The 27,217-nt window shown below is 34.9% G+C and overlaps 1 protein-coding gene across 5 annotated transcripts in view; it reads left to right on the top strand.

Moving 5' to 3' along the window:
* The window catches only part of PFKP (phosphofructokinase, platelet), a 47,704-nt gene that overhangs the window by 16,202 nt on the left and 4,285 nt on the right, over positions 1-27,217 (top strand). For 2 of the 5 annotated variants that reach the window (XM_075746575.1, XM_075746576.1), the window contains exons 4-19: positions 1,340-1,529; positions 4,038-4,203; positions 5,784-5,828; positions 5,928-6,036; positions 6,475-6,570; positions 8,007-8,099; positions 8,472-8,597; positions 9,198-9,262; positions 9,976-10,045; positions 13,536-13,682; positions 14,551-14,621; positions 15,061-15,148; positions 16,079-16,231; positions 22,020-22,172; positions 25,835-25,999; positions 27,019-27,080. In XM_075746575.1, coding sequence (XP_075602690.1) covers positions 1,340-1,529; positions 4,038-4,203; positions 5,784-5,828; positions 5,928-6,036; positions 6,475-6,570; positions 8,007-8,099; positions 8,472-8,597; positions 9,198-9,262; positions 9,976-10,045; positions 13,536-13,682; positions 14,551-14,621; positions 15,061-15,148; positions 16,079-16,231; positions 22,020-22,172; positions 25,835-25,999; positions 27,019-27,080 — 1,799 coding nt within the window. The remainder of the gene's footprint in view (positions 1-1,339; positions 1,530-4,037; positions 4,204-5,783; positions 5,829-5,927; positions 6,037-6,474; positions 6,571-8,006; positions 8,100-8,471; positions 8,598-9,197; positions 9,263-9,975; positions 10,046-13,535; positions 13,683-14,550; positions 14,622-15,060; positions 15,149-16,078; positions 16,232-22,019; positions 22,173-25,834; positions 26,000-27,018; positions 27,081-27,217) is intronic. The other 3 variants (XM_075746578.1, XM_075746579.1, XM_075746577.1) reach the window with 2 other exon arrangements.

Genomic DNA, 27,217 nt, shown 5'->3' with positions numbered 1-27,217 from the left:
AGCATACATACTATAAGAATTAACACCTTTCTGAGCCTGATTGCTGGGAATTCCACAGACCAGCAGTGGAGCTGAGGATGCATCTTAAAGAATGTGTTTAGTTGTTTTGATAAAAGATTTTTTCAGCCCAACCTATATTTCTGTTTAATCAGAACAAGTTGTATTGTTTCAAATACATAGTCTCTTTTCCACTTACAGCTCTGGTTTCTTTTAAGTATGAAAATATCTAGTTTAGAAATGGGTTTTTTCAGTCCTGATTGTTATTTTTAGAACATCTCCATGTGTACACTTCTATTTTTTTTGTCTGTAGAGAAAGCTGAACTGCTTCTATTCCACTTTTTTTTTCTCTCTCCTTTGACTAGCAGCTGTTGTGTATTCTGTCGTAGATGATATAATAGTGCCTAGGACTGGCCTGAGAGCTGAAACATCTATTGATAGGGCAAATCATATCAGTAGAGCCTCTACAGATTTGAGCTTAAATTTAGATTGGTGTGACGGATTTATTATAAGGCAAAGGGAAGGAAATGTTTGTGCAAATGTGAGGTAATCACCTCCCAATTTGTTTGCAGGGAAAAAAATGTTTTTGCAGTATTAATTTTATTTTTACTGTGACAATAAATACGGTAAAAATTAGACTTTTCTCAAGTGACTGAACAACATAAACAGAACATTTGTAAATAACTTTTTCAGCAAGATGCCAGCAATTTTCAGTGATAGGGTGCTTTGGTCTATTTTGAAAATAATGACTTCCATTTTTGGAGGAAGCTTTTAAAATCATATTAATAAATACAGAACATAAATTAATAAACAAGAAAATTTAACATTAGTCTGATCTGTACAGCACTAAATGTGGATGCAGTTCTTCCTGTAATTCTGTGGAATGAGAGTAAATGCTAATTTTGAGCTTTAGGGATATATCTTTTCTGTTTATATGTTTCACGATATTAGGGGGAAAAAGTCATGCTTTGAAGTAAATTCATCTAAATTCTTAACTACTTAGTATCATATTACTTTTGCTATTGTCATAACTTATAAGTAATAATTAGATAATTAATTGGAATGCTACTGAAATTAATCCCAAATCATTTCACATTTTTCTTCAAGAGTAGTTCTTTATCAGTCATTTTTGAGCATTTTTTTCCCTTTTCCCTGGTGTATGTGCTCTTGAGAACATAATTTCCTACAGGTTTGATAACTCTTTATTTTTCGTTACTTTTTACTCACTGCAAAATTAGAGATGGAGGTTATGCTAAAAAATAACTATTCATCATTAAACCATCTTAAAAATACAGTAAAATACTGGATTATAAATGAAAACTGTTACACTTCCTTTTTTTAGGGAGGTACAGTTATCGGTAGTGCACGCTGCAAATCTTTTCGTACCCGGGAGGGCCGCCTGCAGGCGGCCTACAACTTGGTTCAGAGAGGAATCACTAATCTTTGCGTGATTGGTGGAGATGGCAGCTTAACTGGTGCCAATCTGTTCCGGGAAGAGTGGAGTGGACTTCTAGAAGAACTGGCACAGAAAGGTAAGTTTGTGTTTAGACCCTCTAGGCTTTTAGTCCAATCTCCAGGGAAGTTATGTACCCTAGCTACACATGTGCAAACTGTATCCAGAGGATATTTCTTAAGTTAAAAATCAAATGCTTACATTCTAGGAACTTACACGGTTATTCACAAAGAAATAGTTTTTGATTTCTGTACATCCTCTCATATATACCTTAAAGATTCAAAAAGACCAAGTTACTGGGCAACTACCTGTGTGGCTTTTTTCCCCCATTATGAATAATTTTTAGGGCCTGAACTTTAAACCTTCTGCTTGAAAAGCCCTTTGTCCTCAAATCCAAACTGAGATGGTAATTCCTTTCTTACAAGAAGCTACACACTTGGTTGTCATTAAATTATAATGCTTTCCTGCCTGTATGTCACTATTTGTTTAAGATCAGAACATGAAGTGGCTGTTGCTAAAAGTGCATTCAGCCCAGTACTTGTCTTTGATAGCATCCAAAAGAATGTATACGGAAGAGTAAAAGAACAGAACAAGCCTAAATAAATGCTGTGTGGATGCTATATGTTATTCATAATATATAAACACTCTGATAGGTTCCATCCATTTCTGTCTTCAGGCTTTCCTGAACCTGATGCTGTTAGCAGTCCTTAATAGATTTCTATTCCATGAATGTATGCAGTCTCCTTGAAAGCAAACAGATTTTTACTGAAAATGTTGTGTAGCAAGGAGTTACACAGCTTCACTGAGCGATGAAGATTGTGAAGAATCTTCTTTTTATTTTGATCCTGCTGGCTTCTAGTTTCATTTGATGTCCTATAATTTTTGTTTTAGAACAAACAGTGAAGGATCAATCCTGCTTCCTCTCTGCATGCCACTCGAGATTTTTACAGATGTCTTATTTTCCCTTCGTCATCTCTTTTTCTAGATGGATGAGTCCTAGTTTGCTTAGTTATTCCTTATATGTAAGTTCTATACCTTTGATCATCTCTGTTGCCCTTCTCTGAACCTTTTCCAGTTCTACCATGTCCTTTTTGAGGTGGGGAAGACCACAACTGCACCCAGTATTCAAGATGAGGGCAAACCATGGATCTACACAGTAGTATAATGAACTTTGTTTTGTTCTCTGTTCTTTTCCTAATATTTTCTAATATTTTGATTTTTTTTGACTGCTATTGAGCATTGAAGCTGATTTATTAATGAAAACAGCATTATTATGTTATTATGCTGAAAATAGCACTATTTTGTTTGTAATGTTAGGGTACATTTTCATGTGTATTAGTTTACATTTATCTACAATGAATTCCATCTGATACTTTACTGCTCACTGTGTCTTGCTAGTCATCTTCATTTCTTCTCAGATACTCCACACCTTTAGAACCCAAATAATTCAGTTTGATCAGTAAACTTTGACACCTTACTGCTCATTCCCTTTTCTAGGTTATTGCTGAGTATGTTGAACAACACAGATCCTTGTAGATCTCCATTGGTTACCTTCCTCAGATACAAGAACGTGCATTTACTACTGCCCTCTGTTTTGCATTTTTTTACCCTCTGTTTCACATTATTTATTCTATGCAAAAGCCTTCTCTCTTATGCTGTGGCTACTTAGTTTCCTCAAAATCCCTTGAGGGCAGACATTGTCAATGGCTTTTTGGAAATCTATGTAGAATATGTCAACCAGATATCCCTTATTCATGCGATTATTAAGTCACCTTTGGAACTCTAGAAAAGGTTTGTAATGCGTGGTATACATTCATAGAAAACATTTTGATTCTTTTTCAGAATGCTGTATTTATCTTTATGGACATTAGTTATTTTTCATTATGGTTTCTACTACTTTCTCTAGTATAGACATTAAGCACACTGATAGATAGCTCTTGAATCCCATATTAAAAATTTGACATATATTTACTACCATCGCATCCGCAGATACTAAGGTAGTTTTAAGCGCTTAAGTGCTAAGGTATTTCATCCTTGAGATCCTTTAGAATTCTTGGATGATTCAGCATTTTCACTGATGTCTTGGGAGACACAGACTAAGACTTAGAATAGGAGCTTTTCTATTCTATTTGCTTATTAATCATGAAATCAGAGCCTTTCAGTGTTGCTGAAGAGAAGCCTTCGAAAGTTTAATGCTGGTTTTTGATTGTTTATATATGTCCATAATCACATCCAGTTTGCATCCTTTTACTTCTTCATTGCATGTCATACACTGAGACTACAATTTGAATGCTATTATTTAAGTCCAAACCATCAATTGGTTACAAAACTTGATAATCTGTTGACACTGAAATGGACTGAAAAGCTCTTGTTTCCTTCTTTACTGTAAGGAGTTCTATGCAGGATTCTTTTGGTTGGTTGGTTTTGTTTGTAGTTATGACTAACCTTGTTACCTAAAATATCTAAACCTAATTCAAATTTTGGATGTGTTTAATTTACAAAAAGTAGAGCAACCAAGCAATATGTCTAAAATATTTTAGAAAAAACAACAACAACTTACAACTCTTTCTCTGGATATTCTTTACAGGAAAGATTGATGAAGAGGCTGTTAAGAAATACGCTTACCTTAACATTGTGGGAATGGTTGGATCTATAGACAATGACTTCTGTGGCACTGATATGACCATAGGTACTGACTCAGCCTTGCACAGAATCATTGAAGTTGTGGATGCCATCATGACCACTGCTCAAAGGTAAATTGTGCATATTATAGAAAACTATAACAAATATATGACAATGGGTGTAGAATCATAGAATGGTTTAGGCTGGAAGGGACCTCAAAGATCATCTAGTTCCAACCCCCTTGCCGTGGGCAGGGACACCCTGCACTGGACCAGGTTGCCTGAAACATCATCCACCCTGGGCTTGAACACTTCCAGGGATGGGGCATCCACAACTTCTCTGGGCAACTTGTTCAGTGTCTCACCACCCTCACAGTGAAGGATTTCTTCCTTATATCTAATCTAAATCTACCTTCTTTCAGTTTAAACCCATTACCACTTGTCCTATCACTATATGCCCTTGCAAACAGTCCCTCTCCAGTTTCCCTGTAGGCCCCCTTTAGGTACTGGAAGGCTGCAATTAGGTGTCCTCAGAGCTTTCTCTTCTCCAGGCTGAACAACCCCAACTCTCTCAGCCTGTCTTCAGAGGGCTGGAGCACCTCTCCTATGATCAGCTTCGTGGCCTCCTCTGGACTCTCTCCAACAGCTCCATGTCTGTCTTGTAGTGGGGCCCCCAGAGCTGGATGCAGCACTCCAGGTGGGGTCTCACGAGAGCAGAGTAGAGGAGAAGAATCACCTCCCTTGTTGTTTTAGATGCAGCCCAGGATGTGTTTGGCTGCAAGCGCACGCTGCTGGCTCAAGTTGAGCTTTTCAGCAACCAACAAGCCGTTAGAAGGGTAATGGCTTTAAGCTGAAGGAGGATAGATTTAGATTAGATATTAGAAAGAAATTCTTTACCGTGAGGTGGTGAGGCACTGGCACAGGTTGCCCAGAGAAGCTGTGGATGCCCCATCCCTGGAAGTGTTCAAGGCCAAGTTGAACGGGCCTTTGGACAACCTGGTCTAGTGGAGGGTGTCCCTGCCCATGGCAGGGGGATTGGAACTATACAGTAGTGGAGGATATAAGTTAAATAGAAGTTAGGTAACTGGTATTTGTAATATTTCTAGAGTGGGAATAAAAGCTCTTTTTGGCTGCATCTTTCAAGTGTCTCAGTTTTTTTTTTTCTTAGTCACTGCTTTTCCATCATTCCTGTCATGGCAGTACTTCAAGCATCTGATTGTAGAGGCTGTATCAGTTTTAGGGACAGGCTTTTTTTTTTTTTTTTAAAATATGGTTTTTGTCTTTCCCAGACATGCTCTTCTAGAGAAAATCCAGACACTTTAAATCTAGAAACAGATGCTACTTTGTACTCTTAGCTTTCCCTAGGTAAAAATTAAGCAATTAAATGATTCTCTTTTTTAAATACAGCTATATCATTACAGTTCTTAACTATGGGTCTGCATCATTTACATTTCTGGTAAATGTTCACCTCTCCTCTCCTAACTGCCCTTACATGTTTTATAAGAAAGTAGTTGTGAAAATGAATTATGCATTGGAAGATACCTAATTTTAAATATGTTGTTAAATATGGTCTTCTATTTTGCTAATGACTTCTTTGTTTGCTAAGCATGGTAAACACAGGCTATTTCCTGATACCAGATTCTGATTTCAAGAATTTGGACTGGATTTTTGAGTTGCAGTATTACGGTTGATTTGTTTTCTTATTTTTACAGTCATCAGAGGACATTTGTTCTGGAGGTTATGGGGAGACACTGTGGGTATGTATTGTCTTCAGCAGTCTGTGTCTCATACAGCTATAATTATGAAAGATCAAGAATCTGAACCGTAAATGTCTAATCATTTGTTATGTTTATTAGGTATCTAGCTCTTGTTAGTGCCTTAGCCTGTGGTGCAGATTGGGTATTTATTCCTGAATACCCACCAGAAGAAGGATGGGAAGATTCAATGTGTGTTAAGCTTTCAGAGGTAATGTATTACTATGTTTGGGATTTCCTGACATCTTTGCAGACGTTTGTTTGAAAAGAGTGATTTAAACATGTAATCAGGACTTTCAGCAAGTCTTTGCTTCTGTTGTCACAGGTAGTGCTATTTGACCTTAAAAGTTCTTTTCCTGCATTCTGTGATTGTTTTGAAGAATTATATGGCCTACTCTAGGGATTACATAAAACTATTCCTATAGATAAGCAGTGTGTGCACCTTTCCTCATTAATTTGATATAAAACATTGCACTTCACCAGTGAGAAGACCTGTATGAAGACAACATGTGTGAGAACTTTGAAGTGATCAAGTATAAGAAATATTTCCTTAAATACTAGCAGTTTAATGTATAGCAATTGCTTATAAAATTGTGCTGTAAATTTCTTTGTTTTTTATTATATGGATGTGCTTTTATTTTTATTATAGAATCGTGCACGAAAGAAAAGGCTGAATATTATTATTGTAGCTGAAGGCGCCATTGATTGCCATAACAAACCTATAACATCAGAGAAGGTTAAGGATGTAAGTGTCAACATCTTTATGATGCACGTTCTGTTTTGTTGTTAAGATGGGGCTTGTTACTAACAATTACGTTTCTGTAAAGTAGATCTGCTTCTGTAAAGCAGCTCATCATAAAGCTTGCTGGTTGCATTTTATATTTGTGCTTTATTATCTGAATCTATAGTCCACTTGAGGGGAAGTTATTTCAGTGGCTGTTAATTAGAACCTTTTCTCCTTGTAAAATAAGACAACAGTCCAAAACACCTGTGTCATGGGTAGAGAGTCTGAAATCAGCTCAAATCAGTAACTATAATCGTACCTTACTTTGTTGCTTGTAAAATTTTAAAAATGGTCTGTCTCACAGTGAAATAATACTGTCTACTTTGGACAAAGTCTTGTTGCTTTTTTCTAAATGATTGCTTTGCAAAAAAAATTTCATTGGTGTCTAAGATCAAGAAAAAACTTGAGCAGAAATTATTCTGCTTTTCCTGCAATGGGTCCTTTAAGAAAAGTTGAAAAATAGTCATTGGCAGGAAGGAGCTGTGACATTTTGATTTTACCTGGGGTTTATCTGTGACTATGAAGTTTTGTTTTCCATAGCTGTCAGTTTGAGAGTAATCTTTGGCTTTTAATTCAGAATTGCAGTTTTACAAAGTAAAATTTAGCACCAGGCGGTGTTAAGTGTGCATACAGCACATAGCTATTATGCATTTATGGAAGAAACATTACTTGCTTGCTACAAATTTCTGTCAGTTAAAACATTCATAAAATCTTCTATCCCTGGTCTTTATAGTTTTTGAATAACCTCTGATTTTATTTTTTTCCTGCTTATGGTATCCGTTATTTATTCCTAATCTTAGGTACTCACTGAAGGTGTATTAATAAACGATGTCTTTCTGTGACTGACTTTGTCTGTTACATATCAAATCTAATGGAAAGAAAGTCTGACTGAATGAAGTAGTTTTATTATTATAATTTTTACTGCAAGTTTTAAAAGCCTTGTCATTTAAGATTAAAAGTCATCTTCATTAAAGTTTTGCTCAGAATCTTTTGGGATGTGTAATCTTGCACAGAGATCAAACATGGGGTGAATAAAACACTGTAATTGAATTTCTTTCAGGTATTCTAATTATAATGTTTAGACCTGTTTTTATAAGGCCGAGGACTGTGCATAATGAAGCCACTATAATTGCAGTTAAAGCATTGAAATCTAAGCCATTTTACCATTAATAACTAAAATGTTCCTTTAGATTAGGAACCTGGAGTTTAGTTCTAGGTTAGAAATAAACAAAAGACTGGCTTAACTTCTATAGTGTTTTCATTACTATTGACATACAAATGTATAGTATATGTGGAATTTTATTATTCCAATAGTATGTAAACCAGAGTAATGCTAACATGTGTGTATATAAAATAACAATGATAATAAAACCACTATATTTTGAAATTCTTTGCAGCTTGTGGTTCAACGGCTTGGTTTTGACACCCGAGTAACTATCTTGGGTCATGTGCAAAGAGGTGGAACCCCTTCAGCTTTTGACAGAATTTTGGTAAGTGAACCTAAAATAATTACTTGTGGTATCGCATGGTACATCTATATTTCGATTAATTATTTGGGAGTGGGCTAGTTCTTTATCTGATTAACTTGGTAAATCCAATTATTATCTCACATTACCTGTCTGAATAGCTCAAATTCAAAATAGTGAAGCACTTCATGTAAAGGAATCTATATTAGGATTAAAAAGCAAAGCTATAAGAACAATTATCCATACTAAAGGGTATTAAACAGCCTGCTACATTTTCACCTGTCAAGGAATAATTAATTTCAGCTTGATTTACAGAGAAATCGTGGCCACTTCTGTGGTTGGAAGCCTTGTACTTTTAAGTGCTTGCTTGAACATTCAAACATTATCTATTTTCAGGCAAGTCGTATGGGTGTGGAAGCTGTGCTTGCCCTTTTAGAAGCTACTCCAGCTACCCCTGCCTGTGTCGTGTCCCTGTCTGGAAACCAGGCTGTCCGTCTGCCTTTGATGGAGTGTGTGCAGATGGTGAGTTTCTGGCCAAATGCCAATCTATAGTTACTCATTAACTACAACAGACTGCTGTGTACAATAACAGTCCATTGTCATTAAAACACTGATGGGAAAGTGTGTGGCAATTCTCTGCATTTGAGAATAATGAACTTCATGTGTGTTCTCTATATGTTATTACTTATTTGCGAACTACTAACAAACAAGAAATACATATTTTTTTAATTTGTTTTAAAATTCATCTCAGATTTTTTTTTTCTTGCTACAACAAATTCTTCAGATGCTTGCATCCATTTACACATCATACACAATAGTCAGGTTTCTGCACTAAAACTGTTCAGCTTAAACTAAAAAAAGAAAATGTGAAATAGATACTTTGATTTTTTTATTTTTTTTTTTTAACCCAGGAAAGCTTTAGGTGTCTGCTTCTACTTTCCTGTTCTCCTGTCCACTGTAATTTATGCTAAGATAAGAGGTAGCTCATAAATTAATGAAATGTCAATATTTCTTTTTTCACTTTGGAAAGCTATTTCAGAATGATCTATTTACTGGAATATATTAAATAATCAACTTCCTGTGTTTTTTAAACATATTGAGTAATCAACTTGTTTTTTCAAGACTCAAGAAGTCCAGAAAGCAATGGATGAGGGAAGATTTGTTGAAGCTGTGAGGCTTCGTGGAAGGTATGGCCAAAAACTTGTGTATCGATTTATTTGCTCTAGAAAAGCTGAATTGCTTTGCTGTTCTGCTGCCACTTTACATTATTTAAAATAAAATGTCATATCCACATGGTTTATGTATTTGAGAATAATTGAGGAGACAGAAGAAGAGTTGCTAAAATAGAATAATCGAAATTCTTACCTGCATAAAAACATTGAAAACAAAGAAAACTCCAGTACTGTGTCAGGCTAGTAACTGATACTAGGACAACTAGTCACAAAGAAAAGAGCTGCTGTGTTGTATGAGCTGACTGGTAGCAGCCGTATGTTTGTTTATTCAAGTTTTTGAGGCCAGTCCCATGAGCTTGTTTGTAAGTAGCTGGTAGTTTTCCAACAGTAATGTTGGAGGGAGACATACTGTGCTCTTACGCGTCAAAAAAGCATTTTCTTTCTCAAGTAATTTCTGTCTCAAGTAATAAAACACTTTATCACCAATCTACAAAACTCATTTGCCAGCTATATAGTTATTTTATATTTTCTCACTGTTGTCTTACAGGATTGAGTATTTTCCAGTGTTCTTTCATTTCCAGTTTTTATTGTTTTGCATTTGTAATAACTTTGGTCTAAATATTACATACCTGGTTTTAAAAGTTTCTGAAAAATTCAAATGTTTCTTTAAAAAAACTATGAGTTGAAAAATTTACTATTTATCTTATCTTATTTACTTATTTATTTAGGAGCTTTGAAAACAACCTTAACACCTACAAATTGCTGTCGCACAAAAAACCAGATGCTGAGCTTCCGAAGGTAAGGGGGCTTGTGTGTGTGTAATGCATGTCTGCTTTTGGGGTGTCTTAACAAACAGTGTTTTTCTTCTTCTCTCCCCCTCTTCCCATCTTAATACTATTTTCAAATCTATGCCATAGGATACTTTATAAAATTAGTTAAATATTGTAATGGCAGACAGATGCTTGCAACACTCAACTTTATTCTAATAATAACTAACATTGTTTTTTTAAAGTGAAATACCATTCCAACTAGAAAACTTCCTGCCTATATGGTTTCTTTTTGTCTTGGACATATGTCTGGTCCCAATTGCTATAGTGTCTGGTCCTAATAGTTACCGTTATGCTATCTGTTTGTTAATATGGAGGGAAAGAAAAGAGATGTAATCATGATTAAGAGTCAAAAAAAATCTTGGGATAAAGAAAGAAGATTCAATATAAACGTATTCTAGCCCTCCCATTTGAAGGGCAAAACCGCTCCAAGAACAAGGGTAGGTCCAGGAATTCATGGGATGGAATAGCGAAGACAGCTGCGTCACGCTTACCTGATCTAATAAGTCAGTGTGCATAATACAGCAGTGGACATTTAGTTCTTTTCTTTGTGGTTTGTAAGTTGTGTATAAGAGGAAATTTGGATTTATTAGAAGGCAGACACTAAATGTATTGTGCAAACAAATTTCAGACAGGTTTTTTTTGTTTTCATTAATGGTTTACTGAATAATTTTGATTTTGACCATAGTTGGTGATTGTCACCTCACTGGTTAGTTCCTTTTTTTGGTTGTGTTTTGTGATGCTTTTTTACTTATTTGCATGATTATGTTAGTTATGGGTTATTTTATTTTATTCCAATTAAATATTTGAGTAATGATTAACAGTATCTTCTCAATACTATTAAGGAGAAAAATTGCATTGAAAGTAGGAAAAATTCATTTGAGTAGCTGACATCTGTTCGGAAATTCTGTGGATAGCAAGTAACATGATCACAACTAGCCATTTTAGTTGACAAAAATTACTGTGTAGTAATGTCATGGAAAACTTCACGCAGTAAAGGAAACTTAGTTACAAATGAAAAGTCATAGTAGGACCTTTCAGGGAGACTACGATAAAATAACTCTAGTTTAAATTATACTTTTGCTTAAACATAAGTAAGTATATAGACCAGAGTTATTTCATATATACCTGCCAAAATCATTTTTTTTTTTTTTTTTTTTTTTTAAAATAAGGACCTAAGTTTGACCTCCAAGGGATCAAAGAATTCACAAATTTTTTGGTGGATATTCACCGTTTGCTTTATCAGATCAGGTGTGCATTTGTGGGGGTTTTTTATGTACCAATGTGAATGTAGGATCATTAGCATTGGGCTTTTGTATTTTGTTTTAAAAGAGTTGTGCCATGTCTTTTTGCAATGGATGACATTAGAAGGAAATGTAGGCCACTTTTAATTGTTAACTACTTGGATTTGACCACAGCAGCCAAATCTGTGTGCTTCAATAAAAGGGATTGGATGGGAATTAAATAGTAGATGAAATGTGCATGTCACAGGAATTGAGGAAAAGGCTAAGCTGATCAGATCACTAGAGCCTGCTGAATGTTTTGCTTCAGCAGTGTTGTTGTACTGTATTTTGCTGCTTGTGTTTCCTTTGTGTTTTTCTACACTACTTTGATTGTGCCAGAGCTAAAAAAGAAACCACGTACATCCTGTTTTGGGGGTGTGGGTTTTTTGTGGGTTGGTTGGTTTGTTTGTTTTTTGGGGGGGGGGGGGGGGGGATTGGAAGAGATGCCATGATCACTACGTAACAACTGTTCTGTTTTTTTGTTTTGTATTCCCATCTACCAGGATAAAGCTAATAACTTCTAGCTCTTCTGCAGTACCAAAGTGTTACAATTCTGTTATAGTTATGAACAACAAGTCATCCAGCTGACCTAAAGCATGATGAATTTTAGTGTATAAGCTCAGGCTGTCAAGTTTTCTTGAATTTGTTTACTTAGTTTGCTATCATTTAAATTCTGTTTGCTAAATTTATACACAGGATTTAAACTTTCCCAAAGGTCAGGCATATAAAGTTTTAATTCTTTACTTATATTTTGCTCTTAGTATTAATTTCAAATCTGCAAATATAAAACAAAAATAATAAATTGCAGTGCCTTCTTCATTTTTTGGTAATGGATTATATTTTTATCTGTTGTAAATCAACACTTACTGATGTCAGTGAAACTATTGATTTCTTAATCAAAGACAGTGGCCCGTGACTTATCTGGAAATAAGCCTTCCATTTCAAGGAATACGTCATATACAGAGGATCTGCATTTTATGCTTTACAGTTAAAATTTAATCCAAATATGCTTATTAGCATTTTACACACAGTAGCACTCTTGCTTTTTTTACCCTTACAGTGCACATCTATGAGTAATTTTTCTTTTTAATGAAAGTATTGAAGTTTTTTCCTCTGGGAAAGAATCCATGAGCTGAATGATAGTGGATTTACCAGTGTAAAGTAGTAATTCCATTGAAAGTGTTCTTGATTTGAACACTGTTGTTGTTTTAGGGTTGTATCTGTTGTAACAAGACAGAAGTTTTTAATAGTATTTTGTAGCTAGATTGTGTGATTTTGGCCACTTGTATTATTGTTCAAGTCTGTAATGCTTACATCCATTTAGATGTAGTTGTGTTATCTAGAGTACAATTGATAACAAAGCAACATAAATGGGGACTAAATGCATAGGTATGGAATACATGCTATATACCAAAATATTATTTCATGCTATATTTTAAATAGTCTTCTCTCTTACATTGCCTGTGGTTGAAATTACAAATTTGTATTTGTTTATCACAGACTTGCCATTTCAGTAGATTAGCTGCTTACCTGGGTTACTCATTAAACTGTGGAAGACACTGTATATAAGCACAGTTACTTTAAATCGTTAGGAAATGCTTTAAAAACTGCCATAATCTGAAAATGTATGGCATTGTGAAAGATGCCGAGTGCTCCTGTTTACTACTATATTGTCAACTGCTCTGAAAACCTGGCCGATACTTTAAATTAAAAGTTGTTGTCTGTTCCGCTTTGCACGGTACTGATGATATACACCTAACCACTATGATGTACAATTAGTTCCTACTCTTCTCTTGGCTATTCTGGGTGGTTTTGCAAAAAACTACTGCTTTGTGAACATGGAACTGGTTGAATAACACAGGGTATTTTATGTTGCTTCAACCTAGCTGAGCTAGAGCATAAAAACCTGAATAACTTAACCTGCAAACCAAATAAAAATGTGATAAAGTCTTATTTAAAAGTGGACATTCTTTTTTTTAAACTATTTGTTTCTATGCAATATTCTGCAAATGGGGAAATACGTGTATGTATCTTCTAGTTAACTTCAAATTTTGGATGGGTTTAGGGGCTTTGAAATTTCCTTTCCTACATTCCAGTGTTTAGCAACTGTGTATGATGAACAAATTAACCATGGTGTAGAAATTAAAGTGCTTATTAAATATTATTTTTCTCTTGCAGACTAATTTTAATGTGGCAGTTTTAAATGTTGGTGCCCCTGCAGCTGGAATGAATGCCGCAGTGAGGGCTGCGGTGAGAGTTGGCATAACTGAAGGCCATAAAATGTTTGCTGTCATTGACGGATTTGAAGGTTTTGCTAGAGGGAAGGTCAGTATTACATATGTGGATTACATACTAGTATGTACCCCATCCCACGCGCTCACCTTTGTTTATGTTCTTAGAAGGTATGTTCTGTCATAACTGTTACGGGAACTGATTCTGTAAGTTATTTTATTCATAAAGATATATAAAACCCAAATTGTAACAGCATTTCTCAGCTATTCTAGTCGATAGATTAATTAATCTTAAGTATGCTAATCACATGCTGCAGAGCTACAAAATTAGTTCAGGTGAATCCTACCTTCAAGTTTTGGTCAATGTTTAGCATATGGTAGGTTTTCCACAGAACAACAGAAGAGTTACTGATTCTGTGCGATGAGTTGTTGCATCTGTGCATCTGTGCTTCTTTGCTATAAGAAACTTTGCAGTTGTGCTTGTTGAGGGAGGAAGCTCCCCCCCCCGCCCCGGTGAGTTAGATTCTTCTGTTCCCCTGTTTTAAATGTTAAACCATCAGTTGGTCTACTGAGGAGAAACTGGATAGAAGCTTTGTTTTTTATGCCTAGCTGGAGTCATAGGTCCCAAAACTAATTTCAAAGATCTGGTTTATAGATGTTTGTTTCACATTCAGTAGGAGAGGATGTGAAAATAGGATCATGATATGAAACAAGGAGGTAGGGTTCAGCAAGATCTGGAGGAAGAAAGAGCAAACAGACAGAATGGAAAGGGATTGGTAAGAATTCAGGAGAAATTAAGTTAACCTCTTGATACTGTTTTCTTTCTCTGCCAAGTTCATTTTTGGTGCTGTCTGTGCTCAACAACTTGTTCCAAGAGCTTTAAATTAAGTAGTACCTGGTGTTTGCTGCATGTCAAGAGAAGTAATTGGATAATTAACAGAATCTCATTTTTTACTTCAAAGATAAAGGAAATCAGCTGGGGAGATGTTGGAGGCTGGACTGGTCAAGGAGGATCAATTCTTGGTACAAAACGGTAATGGTCAATATTCTGCCAATTGTTATGATGAATTCCAGTATTTCATATAACCAGTATATGATTCCATGCTCTTTTCCTTCCACAGAATGTTTTAAGTCCTCAATTTCTTTTTTTTATTTTTTTTTAAATCATTATGTTCCAACTTGGGTATCTTTATAGTATTGTACCAGTTCTGAAGAGAGAATGAAAGTAGGAGTTGGGACCTCAACTTAAATTTCCTGGGATCCATACACTTCAAAGGATTGCACACCTGTAGTTTCTTTACAGTTGATGTGACTCCTTACTGGTTGTCAAGAAGAATTATTTGTATGGATAAATACATAAAATGAGAAATATTGCATTGCCTGCTTGGTTTACTGTTTCAGCTTAGTAAGTAGTTCTTATTGCTGCAGTCTGTAAAATGTTTTTATTTTTCTTTTGGTTTAATAATTTTTAGTACTCTTCCTGCAAAATACTTGGAGAAGATTGCTGACCAGATGCGTACTAACAACATTAACGCCCTTATGGTTATTGGTGGATTTGAGGTACACTGAAATGTCTAATTATTCTGAGTAGAATTCCTAACAAAAGGAATAGACAATTTTAATTTTTACCCAATCTTCATGTAAAGTGCATTTGATTACAACTCTATTTGATACACAGTACAAAAAGTGTTTAGGGTCAGAAGTATTGTCAATCACTGCTTCTGTGGAAAGTTTGAAACAACAGTGACTAGTAACTGCAAAAGGGGATGTTCTAAATGGATAAATGAGATAGCATGATAGTATTTTTGTATTTAAAAGAAAATAATTACTTCAGTAGTGCAAGTTGCAGTCTATACTATATCAATACTTAGAACATACTTCCAGGAGTTCTTGACCTTTAGTAGTAATTGCACTGTGGTCCCTTATTTAAGCCACTCTTTCTCACACAGTGCATTTCAAAATCTGTCATTGATCTAGAGAAGTATTTTCTTTTTTTTTCCGTATTTCATGTTCATTTCATTTTACCAAAATAATAAATTTATGATATCTTGATTCAGGAAAGTATTTTGCCAACTCTTCCCAGAGAAGAATATGCTTATTTCTTCTTGATAAGGAATGAATCATCTGTCTTTTCCAAGCTGTTAGGCATGGCTCTAGTTCAGGAACGTTGAGATTTTAAATGAGGAGTAACAATACCTGAAGAATGGGGAGCTAGTTTGCAGGTGTTCTACAAAGCACTTTGTTATGTCTAAATTATATATTCCCTTGAACATGGATGTTCTATTTATTGTTTGTTTTTAAATGTATTCCTGTTTTTGATACTTTCTTTTTTTGTGTGTATATTAGATTTTAGTGGTTCTTTAATGCTTTGACTTGCTGAAGTGTGCTGTGGTAGAAGTGGCTCCCCCTGTGGTCCCTTCCATTTTATCATTCCAACTTTGCCCTTATTTTATTCATCCTAATTTTTCACCCGATGCCTGTGCCCAACAGGCATACCTCGGACTTCTGGAATTGTCAGCTGCCCGAGAGAAATATGATGAATTCTGTGTTCCAATGGTTATGGTTCCTGCAACTGTATCCAACAATGTACCGGGTTCAGATTTCAGCATTGGTGCAGATACTGCTCTGAACACTATAACTGATGTAAGTCTATTCTGGTGTGTGCGCTTACTAACAAAGCAGTTCTGGTTAAAACTGACTAAATTGGCTAGAACTGGATATTTTTATAGACCAGAACTTTGGAAATGTAATCTGGAAAATGATACAGTTACTTGATATGGCCATATTCATGATACTTTTTTTAAAAAAAAAAAAAAAAAGAGAAGATTAGGATCCCAAATGCTTCCATTAGGTTTCCTCTGAAATTAGTGACCTGTAAATTTGCAAAAGCAAAATAAGATGGCATATATCTATTGTTTATGGAAGAAAGAAACCAAAAGCTAAGACTTGATGATCATTTGATGCACTGTAGAGGGGGAAAAAAACCCCCTCTATTATATGTAGAGTATCAGTATACCTAGCTGTAACAAATACTGAGTGAATGTTGTTCTGTTTAGAAAGAGATCCTTATTTATGTAACTTCATTATTCCTCTAATAGGGAATGTAAGATCCATATTTTTCTAATAATAGGAATTACATGTATTCCGCTAATAACAGATTTAACAAAAAGAGTTGAGACATATTATGAAATATTTTTTTAAAAAATCAAATCCCATGATATGCTAGAAATTAAAAATGAATTCATTAATACTAAACTCAGTTGGACAGAAAGCATTGTCAAACACCACACACATTAAATTGTCAGGCATGCACATTTACAGTTCATCTGCATCACTTAAGAAGCATGAATCTGTCACACATCTGCTAAGAGGAGCAATTCTGTTTCTACATATTCTGACATAATTTTGTTTCTGAAACAATAGCAGCAATATTAGACTTCCTTCAATTATATTTTTTTTTTCTAGAATAGTCTGTGGACACATATGTATTACAAATACAGTTGCAGAGTGTCCATAGTTTGTTTAAAACACAGCAAAGACCTAATAAAGCATTTGTCTTCAAAATTGAATTTACATTTTCACTTATGAAATAATTCTGTTGCTTCTTTATAACTTGGTGAATTACAAGGAATTGCCATATTATATTATAAGTTATATTTTCTGAATTTTGTCTCCAGCCATGTTGGAGCCAGAATGTGGAATTTTTCACTGATTGTATGTATTGAGCTATATTTAAAAAAGTGAAAAATAACAAGCATAGTGGTGATAAGGAGCAGGAAGGAATTTCAAGTTGCTTTTGAAAATTAAATGTCAGTCTATCATCACTTACATTTATTTGAAGAATTCCTCAAATGCTATCAGCTTCAAAAGCACTAAAATAATTTTACCTGTTCAATTTTTGTTTTGTGTTTGCTGTTTTTTTTTTACTATGCGAACATAAATATTTTTATTTTAAGCAAAATAAGCCCTTCAGTTAGGAAATGTCAGTTTCCTTAACTGTTGCCTTGAACAAGACTGTAAGCTAACTAAAATTTATCTTGAAGGTATTCTTTATAGACAACTTAAGTTGTAAATGTTGATGTTGTTTCCAGTTCTGGTAAATAAAAATATCTCTCCAAAATGATTGATCACAAATTAAGGTGAGTAAAATGATTGTGCATAACACCTACTTTTCTTCTTTTCTTTCTTCATAAGCTTTGTTTACCTAACTGACTTCTTTTCATAGGTTATTTCATGTAGAGGGGATATATTGTAGTCAGTTGTCTCTCTCTCCTTGTTGCTGTGTTTTGCTTTATATTTAGGTTTCTAGACATCATCTTCCTTCATTAGACAGTAAAATGTCAGTATATATATATTTTCAATGTAGTAGTTGAAAACTTCTCAAAATTATATTCTTTTACTAATAGCTTCCATCTTGTTTTTGCATTTTATTTTGCCTAGACTTTTCTCTGAAATAAGTATGAAATGTAATGGTTTTGCAAGGTTTAGATTCAATCCAAGGAAAATTAAATTTTGTTCTTTTTTTGGGAAGGAGCAGACTTTTGTATTGGGGAAAACATTTCTGCTTGATATCTTTTCAGTTTTCTACTCTGATTGTTTGAATATGAATCACTAAAACTGCTAATGAGAAATATATCCTTTTATTCCTGTGTCATATGTATAGATCAGGTTCAGTAGTGATGATGCCCCCTATTAAACGTAACTTATAGGCTCAATACAAGTCATGCAATTGACTGGTAAATGAAAGTAGCAGATGGACGTGAATGTCCATGATACCTAGTTTATAGCATTTTTATTTCTGTTGCCACTATTAGGTCAATAAATGCATCATAATTTTCAATGCTGTCAGATTAGTACCTCTTATGGACAGCAATATGTCATCGCACTTAGTTTTTCTGTGGTACTGTTCTTACTTCTAAGTTCTTGACAACTTTTAGTAAGGTAAGTACATTTCTGCTAGGTGATGAGGCCTTATTAGTGTTTGGCATTACTAGACACTTGTCAATGTTAAGCTGTTTGAAACTTGTCAAGGCATGTGAATGGTACCTTGAGACATTTGCAGCTAAATGTGTTAAGATGCTGCATTTGTAAAGAAAAACAATAAAAACCAGACCAACAGATACATAATTTCTGAATGAGAGATTAGGCAACAGTGTGCTTTTCCCTAAGTCATAGATAGTGGACGGTACATTTCTCATAAATTAGAATTTACATTCTGTAACAGATTCTGTGACTCTCTTGAAATGTTCCATTTTTTCCATTTTTTTTTTTAAATATAGGGTTCCAATCAGTTGAATAGTAGAACTTGGTTTGTATTTTGAATAGTGTTTTAAATTCATCATATCCTGTATTTTTCACTTAAGTTTTCAGAATATTAGTGAGAACAATTTTCAATGAAAACTGCAGTATAAAATACGTGGGCAAAGCTGGATGTTTCTGTACCTGAAAAGGATGTGCTTAAGGCTTGTATATCTAGATATACAAAATAAATTGTTTAGGATTGCAGGATAAGAACATGGGCTTCTGTGAAAAGAATTATCAGTAACATAATTACCATAATAAAAATACCCATATTCTCAATTTCATGTTGCTAATCCAGTGAAATGAATAGAATAATATTTCAGATAGCAGACCTCTGGAATAGGACAACAAAGAAGTGTTAAGTGTTTTCGTATGTAACCATGAAGAATAGAAATTTCTTTTAAAATGAAAGTTGGATTACTTAATATTGATCAAAAAGTCCTTAGCAGGTGGAACTAAAAAGCAGAAACCTACTCTGTAATTAAGCAGAATGAATAAAAAGTTAGACTCTTTCAGCTGCAGAATATGGAAAGGATTAAAATTTAATTTGAAAACAAAGCTTACTGATGGGCTAGAGGAAACTGATGGAAAGAGGAATAAACCAGAACAAGGTATGGAAGAATATTCATCTGATTTAGGAGTTGTAGAAGTCAGCGGGGAGATGAGGGGCGGGGGGGAAGGGTGTCAGCTAGAGATGGGGAAAAGTAGAACCTGAAAAAGGATGAGCCTAAAACTCATTAATGTGTTTCTTTTCACAATCTTTCATCAAAACGAAAGGGGTACAGGTTGAACAATTGGTTTTGTGAGAAGAAGAATAGTGAACAGCCACTGAGGAGCAAAGCAAGCTACGGTTAGATTGCCTTAATGCAGTCTCCATGCATTTCCCTTGAAAAACAGACTCCTGTACCCTCCCAGTGCTGGTACTAGCATATGTGGCTCCACATTAATCTGAACTAGGAAGCTGAAAATTAGCCTGGCCAAGCTAGCTAACGAATTAAATTTTCATCCACTTCCATCCTAGCAACAGCTGGATGTGGAGCTAGGGCAGCAAATCCATTGCTTTCAATGACCATTTGCATTTAAATCAACATAAACTCAGCAAACCATATTATCTGTGTGACTGCATGTATTTTTGTAAAGCATCCCTGGTTATGGCAATACCCTTTTTAGTAACACAAATAAAAACAAAAAAAGGGAAGTGATGAAATCATTTTATTGACATAGCATAGCACATCCCTCCACAATCTTACTGTAGTACTTATTTAAGAAAAATAATTACAAAGCAATTATTAAAACCACCAATCACTTGTATACCCTTTATAATTATTGTGACCCTTTATTGAAAGCATTTTCATATTTTGCCGTGGTGATGCGAAGATGTTGCATATAGTCATCTAATGCTCATGCTTGGTGAAGGTACATTCTTTGGATATGTTTGCTGGTATCACTTGCATCAAATAAAATGGCAATATTTAATGCAAGTAAAACATATCTTAACTGCATCTTAACATATCATAAATGCAGACTAACCAATTGTGTTAGTTATTGCTCTGAATCTCCCTTCAGCTTGGTTTCCCAAAAGTCTCAATATAAAACTTTTTAGAGAAACTCATGTTTTGCAGATCTCCAGGAAACCTTGTGTTTTTACCAAATCAGTGCAACTCAGTGTATGTCTTTATTTTTCAGTAGAAATAAAAATGCAAGCAGCCTGACTGAGCTGGGTTGGGCTAGGCAATTACTGAAATTTTCTCAGTGAAGTCTTGTCAAGGAAAAAAAGAAAAAAATTGACAAAAATATATTTGTTGCTCCTCTGGCTATACTGCTGCTCAGAGCTACAGGTCTGAAAGAGCTGTCTTTAGACTGTGTTTCAGGCTTAAACTGGAAATGCATCCTAGCACTGAGCTTAATTGAAATTTCATACTTATGAAATGCATGAGTAGAGATAGACTTCAGAAAGTCAGTTTGCACTTATGCATCTACTGCCCTCCTGTCCTCCTGCTGACAGGATCTGCTCTATCTAGGTCAAAAACCTGGAGAGCAGAATTTTCACAGGTGGGTTTTTTTCCCATCACTTTCTCCTAAGTTACTGCTTTAATCAATCACTGTATAGGTATTTGTGGTGATAGCTTGATAGCTATCTGATTTTGATCTGCAATAGTTTGCTTCTCTGAACTGATTTGAGAAATTGAAATGATGAGACTTCTGTGAACATCAGTCCTTTCTGGGAGAAAGATTAAGAAAAATGTAACATACTATGTAATCAGGCTTTCTGGTGGAGAGTCATTACATAGGTAGTTTGATTCATTGCCACACATCATGAAAGATGCTGATTAGTTTAGATTAGAAATAATTGGAATGATATAATTAAAAAAAATGTTTACTGACTTAAACCAACTGCAAAATCTTAACCTTTAGGTATTATTTTGATATCTATTAGGAACGCCTAATCCTTTTCACGTGACTTATTTTGTAGTGTTTGGAATCTTCCCTAGGACCTACAGCTGCTTTTCAAAGAATCCTTGAACTATACTTGCAACCTGTATTAACTAATCCATGTGCACATATTCCTGGATCTTTCTGGGCCTATGTTCAGTCTATGTGCACAGAGGCAGATATGTGATGTTGATAGAATCCTGGAAGGCATAGGCAAGACTTTTTTTTCCTTGGTGGAAATAGATGTGTGTCTTGACTTTGTAGGATAACATAGCTTTTAAAAAAGCAGCTTTTTTTAAGCATTTCCTTCAAGTTGTAGGTGTTTTACTAGTTAACTTTCTAAACTCCTTAACACTTATCAAACTCTGTTCTTTAAGTGGTTTCTTGCGGAATGATTTCCAGTTTACCTTTATGCTGTCTTTTCCTGTCCAACTGCTTCATACCTCTCTGCTGTGCACACTTCACGTTCACTCTGTATTAACTTGCACTAATCTTCTGCATTTCTTCAAAGAGCATTGTGCCAATGCAACCCCAGTGCACTGTTGTGGTATGTACAGGATATCATGCCCCAAATAATTTCACCAATTGTATTTACTTGGGCCAAGGACAGCCAAATTCACCATCACATGCAAGGAGTCATTAGCAGAGCAATCCAAAGACAAGGAATGTATCACTCATACTTGTACCACCGCTTCAGGCCTATGAAAGTTGTCTGCAGCTACACGAGGCACGTTCCCGCTTTGAGGAGTTTTGCGTACCTATCTGTGTGTTGCCTGCTACTATTAGCAACAATGTGCCAGGCACAGACTTTAGCATTGGTGCTGACACTGCCTTGAATGCTATTGTGGAGGTAAGACTGCATATCTTTTAAAAGTTAAGATGATAAATGCATAAGATGAGGGTACCTAAGGACCTTGAAATGTCTAGTTTTCTAAAACAATTCAGTTACTGTGGGGTTTTTATGTTTTATAGTTAAGTTTTCCAAGACTTATTAAAGATTAACCTAATAAAAATTAATTATGTTGGATGTTTGGGGACTCTTGTTATCTGCATTAGTGCTTAGGACACTTGCTTTCACTGAGAAAAAAGATATTTTGCTTGCTTTGGTTTTGATTTTTTTTTTATCTTACGTAGCTCTTCAACATTACTTAGATGAAAGAAGAAAACACATGTTTTATAAATAAATGCCACATTTATTGCATGGGCTAATGACTGAACTCAGTGCAGTAGAGCATTTTAAGTATGTAGTTAACACTAAACACACGAATAATCCCATAGACTGTATTAGGCTTAACATATATTAAGTGCATATAAATACATGCATAGTATAAGCAGTGAAGTCTACCACTGATGCTAACAAAACAGTTTGAGGCCAGAATTTGCTATGAATGAGTTCTCCATTTCAGTCAGTGTGATCAGTTTTCTATTTTTAGTCTGCTATAGCTTTTTCCCTTGAGTACAACTGCTATAGGAACTCTTGAAGTTCTTTACATTCCTGTTGAGTCTGCTGGAGCTGCAGCAAAGGGAACTGAGTTGAGGTCTAATGCAATCAAATGAGTAAACCTCTGAACAGCTCTGGGCTTTATCAAACCCCTCATTATCAAGCCATATAACTAATTATGAAGAAATTGGCCAAGAAAGTCAGAAAGAGATGTGGGGGTTTGAGAAATGCAGGTTTGTTATCCTGCTCTGATACAGTGTTATTTATTTATATAGAGTGAAAAAACTCCAGTAGTTAATTGAAAGAGCTGTGTCAGAATATATTATGGCTTGGTCTTTGGGAGATGCAATACAGCATCCCTAAGGTGAAGACAACTTAAGATGCAGTGTGGGTAAACTGTACCGATACGTTCGTAGGCAGGACACAGGTGTCTTTACTTCTACATTAGCTGCTTCCCCCTTACCTACTTCTATAAATGTCAGGCTAAGTCTGTTAATCATGACTGGTATCACTTCAAACCATGATGCACCTGTAAAAGTGAAAACATGAAAACACAATGGAGAAAAAAATGATTGTATATATTGCTGCTTCCCTCTTATTTCACTGTTTTTATTATTAATTTTAATTGCAATTTGTACAGCTTTCAGTAATGCTCTCAGTAAAAAATGAAATTAAAATGGTTGTATCTATTGAATTTCATTATGGTTAGAATGTTTATGCTAAAAATAGAAGACTGTTGATTTGATGAAGTTCTGAATATCAGATTTTTCACGAAGTTGGCTCAGCTCATTTGAAAGCTCAACTAGCATTGGAATTCCAAAGAGTACTCCAAAAAGAGTCACCATACCTCCGTGTTTAAAACTTACGAAACCTCCTTCAGGCATTTGAGGTTTGGCCTTTCTAGCCTATGGAGTAGTATATGGATTAAAGAGTCTTTAAAATCCCTCTGTGCCATTTTTGTATTTGGGTATTTCTGTCACAGTCATTCTGAGAGAGCAAGAATAGTAGAAAGTTTCTACTGTGTCTCTTGTGTAGTCAAGAATAGAAATTCTTCTAAATAAATCTAAAGTGAGTAATCCTAAAAGCAACTAATGATTTACATGCTTGCTTAGAGCTTAGTTTCTCAAAAGGCAGAAAAATTCATTCTGCTACCAGAATTATTCTTTTTTTTTTTTTTTTCCTAAGAAAGCTTAGCACTTACAGATCTTTTAAGTCTTTCAAAATGAAGGAAATCTTCACGTGTGTTTATTTCTACAGTGTCTAAAGCCAAGATTTTTTAATATCATAAGCTAAACAGGTACTATCCATCTAGTTCTAGGCAGCTTTTTTAAAATGAGTTAAAATTGGTTTGGTGCTGGATCTGCCACTGTTAAAAGTAATGGAGATTTTTATAAATTTGTTACTGTTTATCGTATGCCAGTATTGCACAAAAATTCTTATGAAACCACATCTGGAAGGGGAAAGTAAAGTGCTTGAGAACATCATAAAATCCAAGACAGGTAACAGAAAGTGTCATTTTGAAGAACTGATGAAGTTCAATGTGGGCTTTTGTGGTGTAGTTTGTTATGTATCTTTTGGTAGGTGGAGCTAAGTAAACGCATACGCTGGTTTTGGTCCTTCAGTGCATTAAACCTTATGATGTTAGAAGTTCTAGGGTTTTATTATTGTAAGTTTTCTCATGTATCAATTCATTATTTATTCTGTAGTCTTAGTTATATTTTTAAAGACCATATGGCTCACAATCTTAATTTCAGCCTGAAGTAGTATTTTCAGTTAGCTGAATGAAGGTTCTGTTTGTAAAGATCTGTGAAACAGAAATACCTCAAATATTACAGCACCTGCAGTTACTCATTCAGAAAATCAGCAAGTCATAGGGATTTTTTTAATGTTACCATAATTCAGGTTTCAAGATGACAAACTTCGCAGGTACTTTTATTTCTCAGGTATTTTTTTTACTAAGCAGAACTGGTGTAGGGACAGTACATCAATTTTGGAAAATTCTTCTTGTCACCAAGTCTGGTGACCTTTTTTTTAATTTTTAACACAAAGAAGGAAATAGTATCTTTTTCTTTCTGTTATTTGCTTTCTGAAAGGAAGATACATTATCTGATGACTTTAAAATAACTTTGAAGGGTAGAAAAATTCATTCTAGGAAGTGACAGTTTCTCAAATAGCTTTTTGACTGTCATTAAAACCTGGCCATGCATAGTAACCTAGTTCCTAGGTTTCTGTTTTCTTACATTTCTATGATTTCCTAAGTTTCCTGGGTCCTACCACGCTGGAGATTTTCTCTGTTATTTTTCTAAGGCTCTTAGGCAGCTCTCATAAATATCGGTGTTAATTGGTGACATGTAAGCAACAGATCTCTTTGCAGAGAACTTTTCTTTTGCTATTCAGAGTGAGATTGCAAGTGGAGATTGCAGTCTTTTTATAGTAAGTCTGTACCTATTAAGAAAAAAAAACCACTTTTTTTTTTTTTTTTTTTTTCTTCAAAAAAGGCTCCAGTAGTGCTTGAAAGAATTACATTTATGTGGATATCATTATTGGAAAGTAAACAATAGGGCAATACATGGTCAGGACTTAAGTTTAAGAAACTGTAACTGTTAAGTATGGTTGGGAATGCAGTGAATTTTAAAATCAATACTAGGAAGAAATAAATTCTTCAGTAATGAATAGAGTTAAAGCGAAGAAGAGAAACTTACTCATACCAGAACTGATTAAAAAGCTCCTTTGTATCTATTTGTATCTGTTAGAAAACTATCACAACTTCTAATTCCATGCACCAAACAAAATTAATTCTTGTTTTAGTATTTGCAGGAAGCAAATAAATATGAGTTGATAGTAGCAAAATATTTTATTTTGACTGGGGTGTTCAATGTATGATTTATAAGAATTACTTTATTACTTCGTAATTATTATACTTACATGGATTATGCTATGTTGGAATTTTTAAGGATGTAATTTTTATAAATTCTTTAAATTCTCTCACCAATGTGACATAAAATTGCATGACAAACCCACAGAAATTCAGATATTTTTATTTAAACTTACAATATTTTCTCTTTGATTAGACATGCGATCGCATCAAACAATCGGCCAGTGGTACCAAGCGTCGTGTGTTCATCATTGAGACCATGGGTGGTTATTGTGGTTATCTGGCTAATATGGGGGCCCTTGCAGCAGGAGCTGATGCTGCGTATATCTTTGAAGAACAGTTTGATATTCGAGAACTCCAGGTAGACAGCATTACAAATGTTTTCCTCATTTTTAAGTAGACCCTAAAATTGTTGTACACATATAGTATAATGTATATATTTGAAGCAGGTGTCTCATGTTATAAAAACCCCAAATGTTTAGATTGTATCTAAAAGCTATGTTTGTCAGTAGCACTTTCATATAATGCCGGTTCTTATGCCATATTATATAAAGGAACATATACCAGTTATTCTTGGCATCAGATTTAGTTAACTCATAAAATTACTGCATTAGTCATTAAGCACTACTAGGTGAGTTGTTTCATTTTTAGACCTGGGCGGTTTTAAAAGAAAAACAAAAATGGGGGGGGAATACCTTTTCCATTTTCCTATTCATGTCAGGAATTGAACAGTATTTAAGGTATAGTAGATGCTGGCTTTGCTGCCACAACTATTCAGAGCATGTTTGGAGATGTTACTAAAATAGACATCTCAGGATATAAGGATTACAGATTAGGGTGTAAGCTGATACGGAACTTGTCTACTATGAGGCTTTCACACCTCTGAGGCAGTTAGTGCTAGCTGTGGTCATGGACAAATACAAAGCTAAACTGAAAGAAATTTTCTGAAAGGAAAATTGATGTGAAATGCATTGTAATTCCTGCCCACTCATTTCCCAGTGGCATGTACTCTTCATGTCATATATGGGAGTACAGCACAGCAGTACGCCATGGTATCCAGAACAGGATTTTTGCAAAGGCAAGATACGATCTTTTGTATTTTTATATATATTGACATTATCCAACTTGGTGCTATACCAGTACAGCATACAAAAAAACAACTTTGTGTTGCTATTAAAATCAGTTATTTGCGACATGGAGGAAGAAGTCAGTTTTAACCCAAGATGAATAGCCATACGCAGTATATTATCCTAGATCTCCAAAAACCTGCTGATCATTTGAATTTGCACATATTTGATGTGCAATACTTTACAGAAGTTGTAACAACTGCAGTTGTTTGAGTTCTGTAAGGCTTGGTAAAAATACTTTTGTTGTTTCTAGGCTAATGTGGAACACTTGACTGAAAAAATGAAAACCAGTATCCAGCGTGGTCTAGTGCTGAGGTAAGCAGAAGTAGTTTTAATAGATGGCATCAGGGATGCTGAGCACTTCCAGCCAAGTAGGCTGTTTGGCCACTTGCAAAGGCACTCTAAGTCTATATTCCTTGATTATTTCTCTAGCATGAGATTGTTACTAAAGC

Source organism: Balearica regulorum, chromosome 2, assembly GCF_011004875.1.
Source record: "Balearica regulorum gibbericeps isolate bBalReg1 chromosome 2, bBalReg1.pri, whole genome shotgun sequence".
Taxonomy (NCBI): domain Eukaryota; kingdom Metazoa; phylum Chordata; class Aves; order Gruiformes; family Gruidae; genus Balearica; species Balearica regulorum.
The sequence above is the reverse complement of the archived record's forward strand: the minus strand, read 5'-3'. Positions and strand labels throughout refer to the sequence as shown.